General features: G+C 45.1%; 1 protein-coding gene across 2 annotated transcripts in view; it reads left to right on the top strand.

The window, feature by feature from the left end:
• Positions 1-13,073, top strand: part of LOC137625309 (lon protease homolog, mitochondrial-like) — a 70,538-nt gene that overhangs the window by 28,651 nt on the left and 28,814 nt on the right. For both annotated transcript variants that reach the window (XM_068356139.1, XM_068356138.1), the window contains exons 9-11: positions 1,181-1,261; positions 1,405-1,539; positions 11,562-11,790. In XM_068356139.1, coding sequence (XP_068212240.1) covers positions 1,181-1,261; positions 1,405-1,539; positions 11,562-11,790 — 445 coding nt within the window. The remainder of the gene's footprint in view (positions 1-1,180; positions 1,262-1,404; positions 1,540-11,561; positions 11,791-13,073) is intronic.

Genomic DNA, 13,073 nt, shown 5'->3' with positions numbered 1-13,073 from the left:
CAAATGTACATACGGTCATTCCATGTTTAGTCATATCATTGATGATTATTAATTTTTTAACATCAGTATGTTTGATCAAACATACAGTTGGTCACCTTCTTACATATGCTACGTGTGATGTTGAGCTTGTTAGAATGTTACAGTAGGTAAGTAAAAGTGGGTTAGCTTCTCAACTGTGACCAGCTACTATTATTATTATTACTAGCCCAGCTGCAACCCCAGTGGGAAAAGCAGGATGGTATATGGCCAAGAGCTCCCATAGGGAAGATAGCACAGTGAGAAAATGAAATAAGGAAACAGATAGAATAGCTTGCGTGAGTGTACCCTTTTTAATATTGAATTCACACTGCCTCATGGTAAACCCTCAGTGGAATTACTTTTATGATAACTGTTTCTGAATGGGCTAGATGTTTCTATATCTTTCAGTGCTTGTTAAAAGCAAAATTTTACACACTAGTTAAATAAACTTGCAGGAAATCAATGTTACAACATATACTGTAGTGTATTGAAATAGCTACATAAAGAATCTGGGGTGTAGGTTACAGACTAAAGAATGAAGGATAATGGAAGATAACAGGCCTGTATTTTTAATTCCTGCTGTGGCAGTGTTTTTTTATTATTAGAAAAGTAAGAGGATAATTTTATCATTACCTAGGTCTTATAAATTTGAATAGAACTGAAAGAGAGAGATGGGCACTTAAAAGATAATGGTTAACCAATTTGTATGAATGAGCAGGAATGGATTTGCCAACCCAGAATTAGTGTAATCACAGTAGAGGAAAACTTGTTAATCACCTCAGGTTTCTGCTGGCTGCTAGTTCCGCATTGCTTCTTGTGTCTCACATACAGAGCTTGCTTGGCAATGCTTTGTTTTTTATAGTTATTGTGTGTGATACAATATTCACCTGAATAACCTGTGTACATCACAGAAAATTTCTATATGAGCACATTGTTCTAAATCTTTCACTTTTCATGGATGAATAACATCACATCATTGTTCTCACAACTGTTAAGAGTTACATGACCTAGTTTAACATCATCGGAATCGAAGATCAGAATCTAAAAGGATTTCATTGTTTTCCATCTAATGTAGCAACAACAGTTGCTTTCAGAAGAAGTTACTAATCTCAATCTACAGTAGAATGCCTTTTTTTAATGTTCAATTTGTCACTGTTTTCAGATACCCAAACGATTAATGCTGGCACTCTCTTTGCTGAAGAAAGAATACGAACTGAGCAAACTTCAAGCAACAATTGCAAAGGTAAGGAAAAGTATCTTTATCATTTTATTTGTTTTGTATAGGGTAAATGAAATAAGCTGTGCTAAAAGCATAAATATTATTCAAATGTATTCTTTTGCCTTTTATTTTCTGGTCAGGAATGAGCGTTTACTTTTATTTTGCAGGAGGTAGAGGAGAAAGTCAGGTCACAGCATAGGAAGTACATGCTGCAAGAACAGTTGAAAGTGATTAAGAAAGAATTGGGTATTGAGAAGGAAGACAAGGACGCAATCGAGGAGAAGTTCCGCGCGAGGTTAAAGGTAAACCTTCCACTTTTTTTTATCTGTCTCCAAAATTTTTTCATCTGTGTTCTATGAAACCTGAGAAAATGGAAAGTGATGTATTGTCTTGTACAATACTCTACATCAGTGGTTCTCAAACTATGGGTCGCGAGATCAATTTTGATGGGTCGCAGGGACACAGGAACATTATTATGCTTTCAGTGTTTCAGTGTATTTCAGTTGCTTAATTGAATTATTCTTCTTTAACCACAAATTACTTTTGTTATGTATGTTCATCTTCCCCCCACCTCCCTCCTCCTGGGCCCCATGTAATGGTGTCTCTGCCATAGATTCTATTAATTTAGTTTTGTGAATTAAAAGCAGTGCCATGGATTCTATTAATATAGTTTTGGGAACGAAAAGCAGTGCCATGAATCCTGTTCGTTTAGTTTTGTGAAAAGGAAAAGCAGTGCCATAAATCCCACTAGTTTAGTTTTGTGAATGAAAAGCTGTACACATTATTTTTTTTCCAAAATAAACGGATTTTGAGCGAAGCGAAAAATCTATTTTTGGGTAAGATGGCCATGTCGTCCTGATGGAAGTTCCTTAAAGGCAGCTTCCTAGGGTATATTGCAACTACGGCGATATTCCCAGAGAATTTACCTTAAGGTACCCAGAATTCTAACTCCTGGAGCGAGTATCCCTAAAAAGACCTTAGGGATATCGTAAATATCAGCGGACGTATTCTTGACACGCCACATAGCAATCTATACCCCGAATAGAGTTAACACTTCGTAGGGGTCAAATGGCAAGAAAACGAAAACGATAAGAAAGGGGGGAGCCGTTCGTAAGGCATCTCTCCTCCCCGTTTCGCAAGCGTGCCCTGCGCCGCTCGCGGCGCCATCTGTATTCCTTGTAGCGATACACGAGGTGCTACAGATACTGTATGTAGGGAGGGGTCCTACAGCCCTTTTCTTTTTTTTTTTTTTTTTTTTTTTTTTTTTTGAAAAGGGACAGGGCGGGTCCATCAGGACGACATGGCCATCTTACCCAAAAATAGATTTTTCGCTTCGCTCAAAATCCGTTTTTTGGGCTCGAGCCATGTCGTCCTGATGGAAGTATACCAGAGCATTACTGTATCTGTGGATTCTCAATACGTGCCGTACTCCTCAGGAATGTTTCTTAGTCAACTCGACTGAAAGACCTAAGATGTTACCGTTATACATCTTTTCACTAATCATAAGCCATGAAAGCGCTTCCTGCCCCCTACAGGGAGGAGTCCTGCTAGACTCTAGAAACGAACGAAGAGTACATATACCTATGTATGAATCACTCGCAAGCCAATACAATATAGTGGTCTCACTCTATATGAAGTAAAGCATAGTCCTTACGGAACTACAGCATCCAAGGGAAAAACCCCGACCAGCACCCTGGTCGAAGTAGAAATAGACAAAAAGGTTATATCTGTGTAGGATTAAACTTGCTGCCGCCACCGTCCTCAGAGAAGGGTGGAGCCCTTTATGCTAAGGAAAGTATAAACCAGTGCAACAAGGCTTGCATTAAGGAACAGGCTATTATAGATATCCCCGATTAATATACATAGGCTGAATGCTCAATAATTAAAATGAAATCAATATAGGTGAAGGAGACGCAAGGTTCCCGAGAACAAGTTTATTGATTAACAATAAATAGACATGGTTACCACAATTATATACATATGATAGGTGGATGACCAACAATTTACACAAGTACCGTAGTGCATGGATGTATGGTTATCTGAAAGAAAACAATCAGGTCACTTGTCACATACCAAGGTATCAAAGTTAAATGTCCATGTTACTATCCACTGACATTAGCGTCAGAAACGCTCGGCACACCTGTCTGTACTTGTGCTACAATCACCATAACGCTGGAACAGTCATTGTGGGCTCCCAGAGCCTTCACTACTAGTTATAGCAACGCATATAACTATACACTCACCCAAGAATCAAAGTCCCAATTAAATCCACTGTTCCTCGCAGAGTTAAACAGCAGGGTTAACGACGCAACCAGCTGCTACCACAGACCTCTTTAGCTGCTCCACTTGCTTAGCATAGTGGCGAAAGAATACCCTGGAAGACTTCCAGCCAGTGTATGAACGAAGGTGTTCAAAATCCATAAAGTTAAAGAAGTTTAAGGATGAAGCAACTTTCCTCGGATCATGACCTGCGGGTGAACTGTCAGGATCCGCTCTGCGAATAAAATATGTAATTTTCGCCCTAAGTTGATTTAAAGATAAATTCGAGCCCGATGTTTCTCCTCTGAATAGTTGGCCCCCATGGAAGTCTGAAGTTCTACGAAGATAGACCTTTAGGCATTCTACAGGACATATAGATGCATCTTCTTTCAGAGGGCAGATTCTCCAGGGACCCCACCTGTTGGTGGGCAACTCGTTCTTAGCGAGAAACGTAGGGTCCGGAAACAGGTTCAGTTCTCCCCCATCCAGGAACTGAACCCGGCCCTCCTCTCTCGAGAGGGCTACAATCTCACTAACTCTGGCCCCAGAAGCTAGGGCAAAAAGGAAGATCACTTTTTGAGTCAGGTCCTTCAGTGCACACTCCTCATTATCCAGTAATGAGGCAAAATGAAGGACTTTGTCTAAAGACCATGAAATAGGCTTTGGAGGAGCTGAAGGTCTAAGCCTAGCACAGGCCTTCGGGATCTTGTTAAAAATCTCGTTAGCGAGGTCTACCTGGAAGGCATATAGAATGGGTCTTGTCAGAGCTGACTTACATGTAGAAATCGTGTTAGCCGCCAGCCCCTGTCCGTGGAGGTGGATGAAGAAGGATAGGCAGAACTCCGTAGAGATCTCGTGCGGATTTTTGTCTTTGACAAAGGCTACCCATTTCTTCCATGCTGATTCGTACTGCCTTCTAGTAGACTTGCACTTATATTCTTCCAGGAAGTCGATGCTATCTTTCGAGATTCCGAACCGTTTCTTCACCGCTAGGGAGAGAAAATCATGAGCTGCAGGGTCCGGGTTTTCTGTAATGAAGCGTAGATAGTCGACTTCTGGATTTGCTGGGACAGAACTGGGTCCGGGAGTGGTAGAAACTCTAGTCGTAGTTCCAGAGCTAGAGGGAACCATACACTGTTCGGCCACTTGTGGGCCACTATTGCTGCTACTCCCTTGAAGGATCTCAGTTTGTTGAGGACCCTCAACATCAGATTGTGAGGGGGAAACAGGTAGATCCTGGACCATCTGTTCCAATCGAGGGACATCGCATCTACTGCTTCCGCCAAGGGGTCCTCGTACGGGGACACATATCTCGGCAGCTTCTTGTTGTCCTTCGTCGCGAAGAGGTCTATCTGCAGTTCTGGGACTTGACTCGAGATGAAGGAGAATGATCCTGCGTCTAGGGACCATTCCGACTCTATCGGTGTAACCCTGGATAGAGCGTCCGCGGTCACATTCCGGACTCCTTGAAGGTGAACTGCTGACAGGTGCCACTTCTTCTGCGCCAGTCGGAATATGGCTAACATTACCTGGTTGAGAGGTGGAGATCTCGATCCCCGCCGATTCAGACATTTCACTACCACCTCGCTGTCCAGTACCAACCTTACATGGATCGAGTGACGTGGGGATACTTTCTTCAGGGTAAGAAGCACTGCCATAGCTTCTAGAAAGTTTATGTGAAAAGTCCCAAATAGCTTGGACCAGGTCCCTTGCACTTTTTTCCGATGGGAGTGACCTCCCCACCCTACCTTTGAGGCGTCTGTGTGGATTGTCACTGACGGGGGGGGGGGGGGGGGGTGGCTGAAGAGGTACTGACCTCTTTAGACAACTGGCTTGAGACCACGGTCTGAGAAGAGAACGTAGCCGAAGTGGGACCGGTCTCTTCAAGTCCCTTCGCTCTTTTGATGCAAAGGTTCTCCAAACTCCCGCTGCATCTTTTAGCTGTGCTCTTAGCACTGGGTCTGTTACTGATGCGAACTGAAGAGACCCCAAAACCCTCTCTTGTTCGCGTCTTGATATCCTCTCGGAACCTAGAAGTCTCTTGACAGACCCCGCTATTTCCTTCCTTTTCGACCTTGGAATGGAAAAACGGTGTGACACTAGATCCCAGTGGATTCCCAACCACTGGAACCTCTGAGCTGGAGAAAGACGAGACTTCTTTCTGTTGATCATGAAACCTAGATATTCCAGGAACTGAATCACCTGTAGGGAAGCCTGCAAGCATTCCGCTCTGGATGCTGCCCACACCAACCAATCGTCCAGGTAGGCTACTACCTGGAACCCTTTTAGGCGTAACTGTTTGAGCGCTGCGCTCGCAAGCTTCGTAAAGATCCTTGGAGCTATGTTTAGCCCGAAAGGCATCGCTCTGAAAGCATAAAGTTTTTGTTGTAGCTTGAATCCTAGGTAGGGGGAGAGACGGCGACTTATTGGAACGTGCCAATAGGCGTCTGACAAATCGATGGAGACGGTATATGCCCTCTTGTGTTGTAATGTTAACATCTTGAACTTGTGGTTCATTATGAACTTGTTGAGTGGTGGCAAGTCCAGAATGACTCTGAGTTTCCCCGAGTCTTTCTTGGGAACACAAAACAGCCTCCCTTGGAACTTGATGGACTTTACCCTCCGGATCACCTTTTTCTCCAACAGTTCTTGAATGTACTCCTCCAAAACGGGGGTGGAGTGTTGGAAAAATTGAGGGCACAGGGGCGGAGTACTGTACCAACTCCAACCCAGTCCATTTTTGAGCAGGCTGTGGGCCCAGGGATCGAAGGTCCAGCGATCCCGGAAATACTGTAGTCTCCCTCCTACCGGCGACACTTCACTTTGACTGCCCTGCAGTCTTGCCTCCCTGGCCGCGACCACCTCTGGATCCTCTTCCCCTAGAGGGGCGTCTCGCCGAACCTCTGGCTGCACCTCTGGGCTTTGCTCGAAACGTGGTCGATTGCCCTTCAAACACTGGATTGAATGCCGGGGATGTTGATGACACGGCTTGGGGTACCCATTGGAAGGTGGTCGGGGTCTGGGCTACCAGTTGTGGTACCGGAGGCAAAGCTGGCTGCTGCTGCTGCTGTCGTTGTGGTCTGAAAGGCTTGGCTGGACGGGAAGAAAACCTCGATTTCTTCGCCTTTCCTTTCGGCTGAGGGCCCTCATCAGGGGAAGACTTCCTCTTAAGGGACAGGCCCCACTTAAGGAGAAGATTACGGTTCTCAGTGGCTGCCTTGTCCACCACCTCCTTGACCACATCATTGGGAAAGAGATCTTTACCCCAGATGCTAGATGAGATGAGTCTCTTGGGTTCATGCCTCACTGTGGCCGAGGCGAACACAAACTCCCTGCAGGCCCTCCTCGCTTTGACAAAGCAATAGAGGTCCTTAGTCACCGTGGCCAGATGGATTTTGGCCATTACCATGAACATCTCAGGCATCTTGGGGTCGCTAGCCATTGTCTCCATGTTTGTCTGGAGAGACATCGAGGCTGCCAGACGCTCCTTTGTGTCCAATTCCCTCCGTAGGAGGAATTCCGACAACTTGGGAAGGTTTTCGCCGAACTGTTGACCTGCAATATCGGCGTCCAACTTCCCAACCGAGAAGGTGAGGTGTACCTCCTTCCAGTCCTTGTTATCCAACGGCAAGGCCAACGACAGTGGCTTGCATTCCTCCAGAGATGGACATGGTTTGCCAGCTTCGACCGCCTTCAAAACGGCCGCGAACCCTTTCTGCATAAAGGGGAAGGCCCTAGCCGGGGAGGATACGAAGGAGGGGTGCTTCTTACTCAAAGCAGCAACTTTAGAGTTTGAGAACCCCCTCTCCTTCAATGCAGATGTTAAGGCAGCTTGAGCCTTGGAGTGATCCAGGATGATCACCTCCTTCGGTTCCGTCTCCTCCTTCGAGGCCGGCTCCTTCTTCAGACGGACATAACAGTCCGGGTAGGCCCCTCTACTGGGCCAGAATTCCACCTCCTCAAGGGGAACTGAGCCCAGTTTCTCCGACATGACGATCTTCCCGATCGTCATCGGCATGTGCTCGGCATATCTCCATGGGTTGGCATCCGAGCACAGAGGAAGGTCCTTTACGTTGAGCTTCTTTGGAGGTCCACGTGATGCTGTGATCTTCTGCATCTGGAGCTCCATTGCAGCGGCCTTCTGATTATTCTCCCTCTGCATCTGTTGTATCATACCAACGATGGAAGAGAGAGCCTGTCCCAGCTCTGCTGGAAGAGCGGACGAAGTAGAGGGGATAGGTTCAGGGGCCTGAACCGGAACGTCTGAAGGTACGGGAACCTCTTCCTCCACGGCAATCGGATCTTGATCCTCCTCCTCACCCTCTGTGAGGAGGTCCTGTTCCGCACGGTCGGACAAGTCAGACATCTTGTCATCCAGCTGGATGTCCTGCATGGCATCCGCAACATCCTCCTCCACTGGGATCTGGACGAGAGGGATCTCCGGCCGAGGCTGGGGAACAACAGAGTCAGTAGAAGCCTTGGGAAAAAGGTATGCCCTCATCTTCTCATTAGGAAGATAAGGTCCAGTGGTGTTCTTCTGGAAACCCCTTACCCATAAACGGAGCTTCTCCCTCGCTGCATCCCTTGACTCCGCCGACCTAGGGGATTCAAAAGCCTCTGAAAGCAGGTTAGTACACACTGCACATACCTGCGGATCCCAGTAGCGATGATCATCATTGGAGGCTGCGCAAGCCGCGTGCCTCCTACACGAGACATGTCCGCAAAAGTTCTTGCTGCGGACATTGCAGAAAACACTATCACATTTCGGATGCTCCTCCTGTAAAAGAAGAAAATTTCCATGAATATCAAGTGAATTTCAATTCACATGTATATATGAGCATTCACAAAGAATAAGGGAAAGACACCTACTTGTGAAACCCACACAATCACCTGTAGAAGCCCACCAGCCATAAAATCACGTAGTTAGTCTTTACTAGAATAACCAGAGATCATGTTTCCCGAGGGAAATTAGGTGTAGCTCACACCTAAGGTAAGATTTTACCATTCTGGCTAGAGATGAAAAGAATTTTCTTTTATCCTTGTAAGGGGACACCAAGTGATTGCACAAAGCAACACAAGTAAGTTAGAAAAAACAGTGTTGTAACCTACTATATCATGGTCTCCCTTGGTAGAATACACCACCCAAGAAAGAACTGATACAGTACATGAGGGTGGTGTGCCGGCCGGCTCTTGCCGGTCAGTACCCCCCCCCCCTTTTTTTCCAAAGGTAGGTCTCAAGTATACAACTTCAGATCACCCCTATTGGGGAGAACTCCAGTTCCCATGCCTGAACCGGCCGGCAGTGGTTGCCGGTCCCTAGTCACCCGGGTAGCACCGTGTTGCCGGCCATCACTCTTAGTGGCCGGCTAACCGAGCAATGTAGCAGGCCGGCCGGCAGCGGTAAGCACACCCTGCCGGCTGGCATCCATACCAGGTAGCGCTCGGCTGCCGGCCGCCACTCATAGCGGCCGGCAGATGAGCAAAGAGACCGGCCGGCAAAGGCATATAACCACCGCCGACCGACAGCAAGAGAACTAGAGAACACCTCCTACCGACGGCCGGCCCGCCGGCCGGCAGACGGCAAGGACAACACATAAGAAGACAACAGAATGAGTGCCGGGCTAAGAGGCTATGGACCTCTGCGCCCGGCACCCGAAAGAGTGCCGAGAGGAAGGAGAGACACTAAGTCAGGCTTCCTAACCACTGCTTACTGAATCTACAGACGGCAGCGGTTGAGGGACCAAGAAAGGACCGGGCAGCACTCAAAGGATAGGGTCTCTGCCGGTCGGCACACTCTGCCGGCCGACAGGGGACCACGTCAGTTCCCCATCCTAACCTAGGCTAGGTACGGATGCGAGACGACTGACACAAAGGAAACGGAAAAATAGAAGGGAAGGACAGAGGGTCCTGTCCAACCTTGCCTTGGTTAAGGATCATTCCCAACTAAGAAAGCTCATCTCAGCCAGAGAAATCCAGGGAGGGAGGCCGGCACTACTGGCTGCCTTCCTAAAACCAAGGCAAGGAAAGAATTGCTATTCCGGAAAGGGAACAAATCCCGAACCCGGAACGGCAAGAGGACAAGTCTGAGGGGTCACCGAGCGAAGGGATCAACTACAGGAACCCTACAAGGTGATCCAAGGAGGATAAACCTCCTATGCCCGTGTCAGGCAGCAAGGGAGACTCTGCCCCACGCTAGACCAACACGGACTTCAGACTAATACACTGCTGTACTGTCCCCCTCTGAACCAATTCAGTTGGAGCAGGAAGGTACAGTACTACTCCAGCATAGTTATATTTGAAAATTAATTCAAACAAACCACTAGAGTTAAGCCTAAGGCTTAAACAGAGGGAAAGGGTTTGCCCCTTCCCCGAAGAGATGGGAGCAAACGGGGAAACAGATAATATTATAATGACCTAAGACAACCTAGCCTAGGCACTAAGAGAATCGATTACCTAAATCACCGAAACTCACTCCAATAATATCTTGGAAAATACTCGAAAAGGGGCTTATATGTATAACGTTGCCTAACGCTTTAAGCAATATAAAATCACACTTGGAAAACTAATTATCATGCAGGAAGTACAAGGGCCAACAACTAGGCTACGAAGACTAGTGTTGGTCAGCCTAGGTAAAACTTTCGCCAGGCGCACTACTATCGCATCATAACAGAATTCCTAATTAAGCTAAGCAGCTAATTATTAAAGCGCAGGGGGCTGGGAACGTCGCTCTTGCTAACAAATAAATCCTATTCTGGCGAGCGACAGCGTCCATGACGCCTCCAGCAGGCAACAGCTCTTGTATCAAAGATAACTCTTTTAATTACTTTAATTTTAAACAAGAGCCTACATTTATACATAAAAGAAATAGTACTCAACTTATCCAAAGCAGAAGAAGTTGGAGAAAGCATAATAACAGAGTAAATCCAAGATTTTGGTAGAAACACAGGGAAAAACACCGAGTTGTATAGCTACGCAAAAAGGAATGCAGATGGCGCCGCGAGCGGCGCAGGGCACGCTTGCGAAACGGGGAGGAGAGATGCCTTACGAACGGCTCCCCCCTTTCTTATCGTTTTCGTTTTCTTTCCATTTGACCCCTACGCAGTGTCAACTCTATTCGGGGTATAGATTGCTATGTGGCGTGTCAAGAATACGTCCGCTGATATTTACGATATCCCTAAGGTCTTTTTAGGGATACTCGCTCCAGGAGTTAGAATTCTGGGTACCTTAAGGTAAATTCTCTGGGAATATCGCCGTAGTTGTAATATACCCTAGGAAGCTGCCTTTAAGGAACTTCCATCAGGACGACATGGCTCGAGCCCAAAAAAGTGTATATATCATTGCATGTTTTCTTTCTCTTCACTTTGCTCTGGGTCGCGAAGGAATGAAATGTTTCAAATAGGGTCGCTCATGAAAAAGTTTGAGAACCACTGCTCTACATTAAAGGTATACTTATTAATCAGGAGTCAATCAGACTCAAGGTTTAGAAACATGAGAGAGAGTATTTAAACCCTCTGGTAATCCCGACCAGGACAAATTCCCAGTTAGGCCCATGATTTGCAAGATTTTTTACGGTTATTAATGACGTCATTTGGTTGTATTTTTCCTTAGTATACAAACCTGTAGTTCTTTGCACATACTTTTAACCGCCATCACCTAGCCCCCAGAGGAAAGTCCCGACTGCGATCAAAGTGAGAAAGATATGAGTGAGCAGGGGAAGGTGGTTTTCCCTACTATCACTGGTTAACAACCGGGCATTTGTTTACGCCTTGTTAAAAGTTTTATAGCCATTTGCCAGCTTGCGTTGATTTCTTCTCCTATTGTAAAGAACTGCAGGTTTGTATAGGTAGGGAAAATACAAATTACTTCTAAATTTATGATTGTAGGTAATCAGCAATGGATAGATTTTTTCATATTTTTTAAAACTACTGTAAACAATGGAAAACGTACGCATCCATATCTTGGCATTTATAACATTTGAATATATCTCTCAATCCGTTACAAGTTGATAGAATTGTGATTTACTGTAGTTGGGAAATATACCTGAATACTGTTCATTTTCTGCCAGGGAAAAGAAGTTCCAAAAGCTGTTCAGGACGTCATTGATGAGGAATTGAATAAGTTGAGCTTCCTAGACAACCACTCGTCGGAATTCAACGTCACCAGGAACTACCTGGATTGGCTGACGATGCTTCCGTGGGGGATCACTTCGGAAGAAAACCTTGATCTGGAACAGGCACGGAAGATTTTGGACGAAGACCACTATGGAATGGAGGATGTCAAGAAGAGAATATTAGGTTAGTTTGAATCCTAAACTACAGTGGAACCTCTACACACGAACGTATCTACATCTTAATTTTCCAACATCCGAAGTAAAATTCGAGCAAATTTTTGACTCCACCCGAATTTTATTTCGACACACGAAGTAGCAATTTTCGTCGTACCGGTTGTATCCGAATTTTTCGACACGCGAAGTACAATTCGAACACGTTCCTACTCTACACCCGAATTTTTTTTTCGACACCCGAAGTAAACAATACTCGTATGCGTAGTCGGTGCTCATAGCGCCTGATGTGTTTTTTATTTCCGCCAATAGAAGGCAGCACTTCAACCTCGGAGGGACCCTCAATTAGCGTGGCTTGGCTCAGTCCTCTGTTCTCGTTGGCTTTATGTGGTTGTGCCCTGTGCGTTCTGCTATTAATTGTGTTTTAATCGTGATTTTTTACATTCATCCTTTTACGGTATTTTACGAAAATCATGGGTCCTAAAAGGCTTAGTTTCGCAAGTGGTAGTGGTAGTGGTGAGAAAAGGAATAAGGGAATGCTTTCTTTAGAAGTAAAGCAAGGAATTATTGAAAAGCATGAGCGTGGCGTCCGTATGAGTGAACTTGCAATAAGTTCCGCGCAAATAAAAGAGGTGTTAGGAAAATATCAAGACGTGGTCGACTTCATCGACAAATACCATCCAAAGAAATTGCAGGTTTGTCGTGTAGCTGCGCAGTTTGATGATGTTTCCCTAACTTATTTTCGAAACTTTCTGAAAAGCTGTACCAAGCAACTTTATATCGATAGCTTCTTTAAAAAAACTACGAAGCGAACTCGTGATGAAGAGGAAGGAAGTGGTTCAAAGAAAACAGCAAAGAGTGAAGAGAAAAAAATTCAATCAATTTTAAGTGTAGAGAGTGAAAGTGATTAAAATTAATCATCAAAAAGAAAAAAAGAAAATGTAAAAAAAAAAATATAAATTATAAAAAAAAAAAAAAAAAGCTAAGTTATGTTAAAGTTCACTTAGTGTAAGTTAGAATAAGTTACGGTAGTGTACGTTTATCGTAGTTAACCTCTCTACCTCCTCGCCGCCCGTCCGTCTCCTCTCTGCGTAGCAAGACTAACAACACCTGCGCTGGAGTTTCTAAGGTAAAGTGACGCTAAAAACCCGTTTCTTATTTATCATTTTTTGCTAATTCTTCTTATTTACATGTCTATTCTTCTTATTTACATGTCTATTATCTAATTTAGTGTTCATTATTCTCATGGGAAAATTATGTGTAGTAGTTTATTAAGAAGTTATCATAGGTTTTTGG

Source organism: Palaemon carinicauda, chromosome 32, assembly GCF_036898095.1.
Source record: "Palaemon carinicauda isolate YSFRI2023 chromosome 32, ASM3689809v2, whole genome shotgun sequence".
Taxonomy (NCBI): Eukaryota; Metazoa; Arthropoda; class Malacostraca; order Decapoda; family Palaemonidae; genus Palaemon; species Palaemon carinicauda.
Note: the sequence above shows the minus strand (reverse complement) of the source record. Positions and strands in the feature narration are given on the sequence as shown.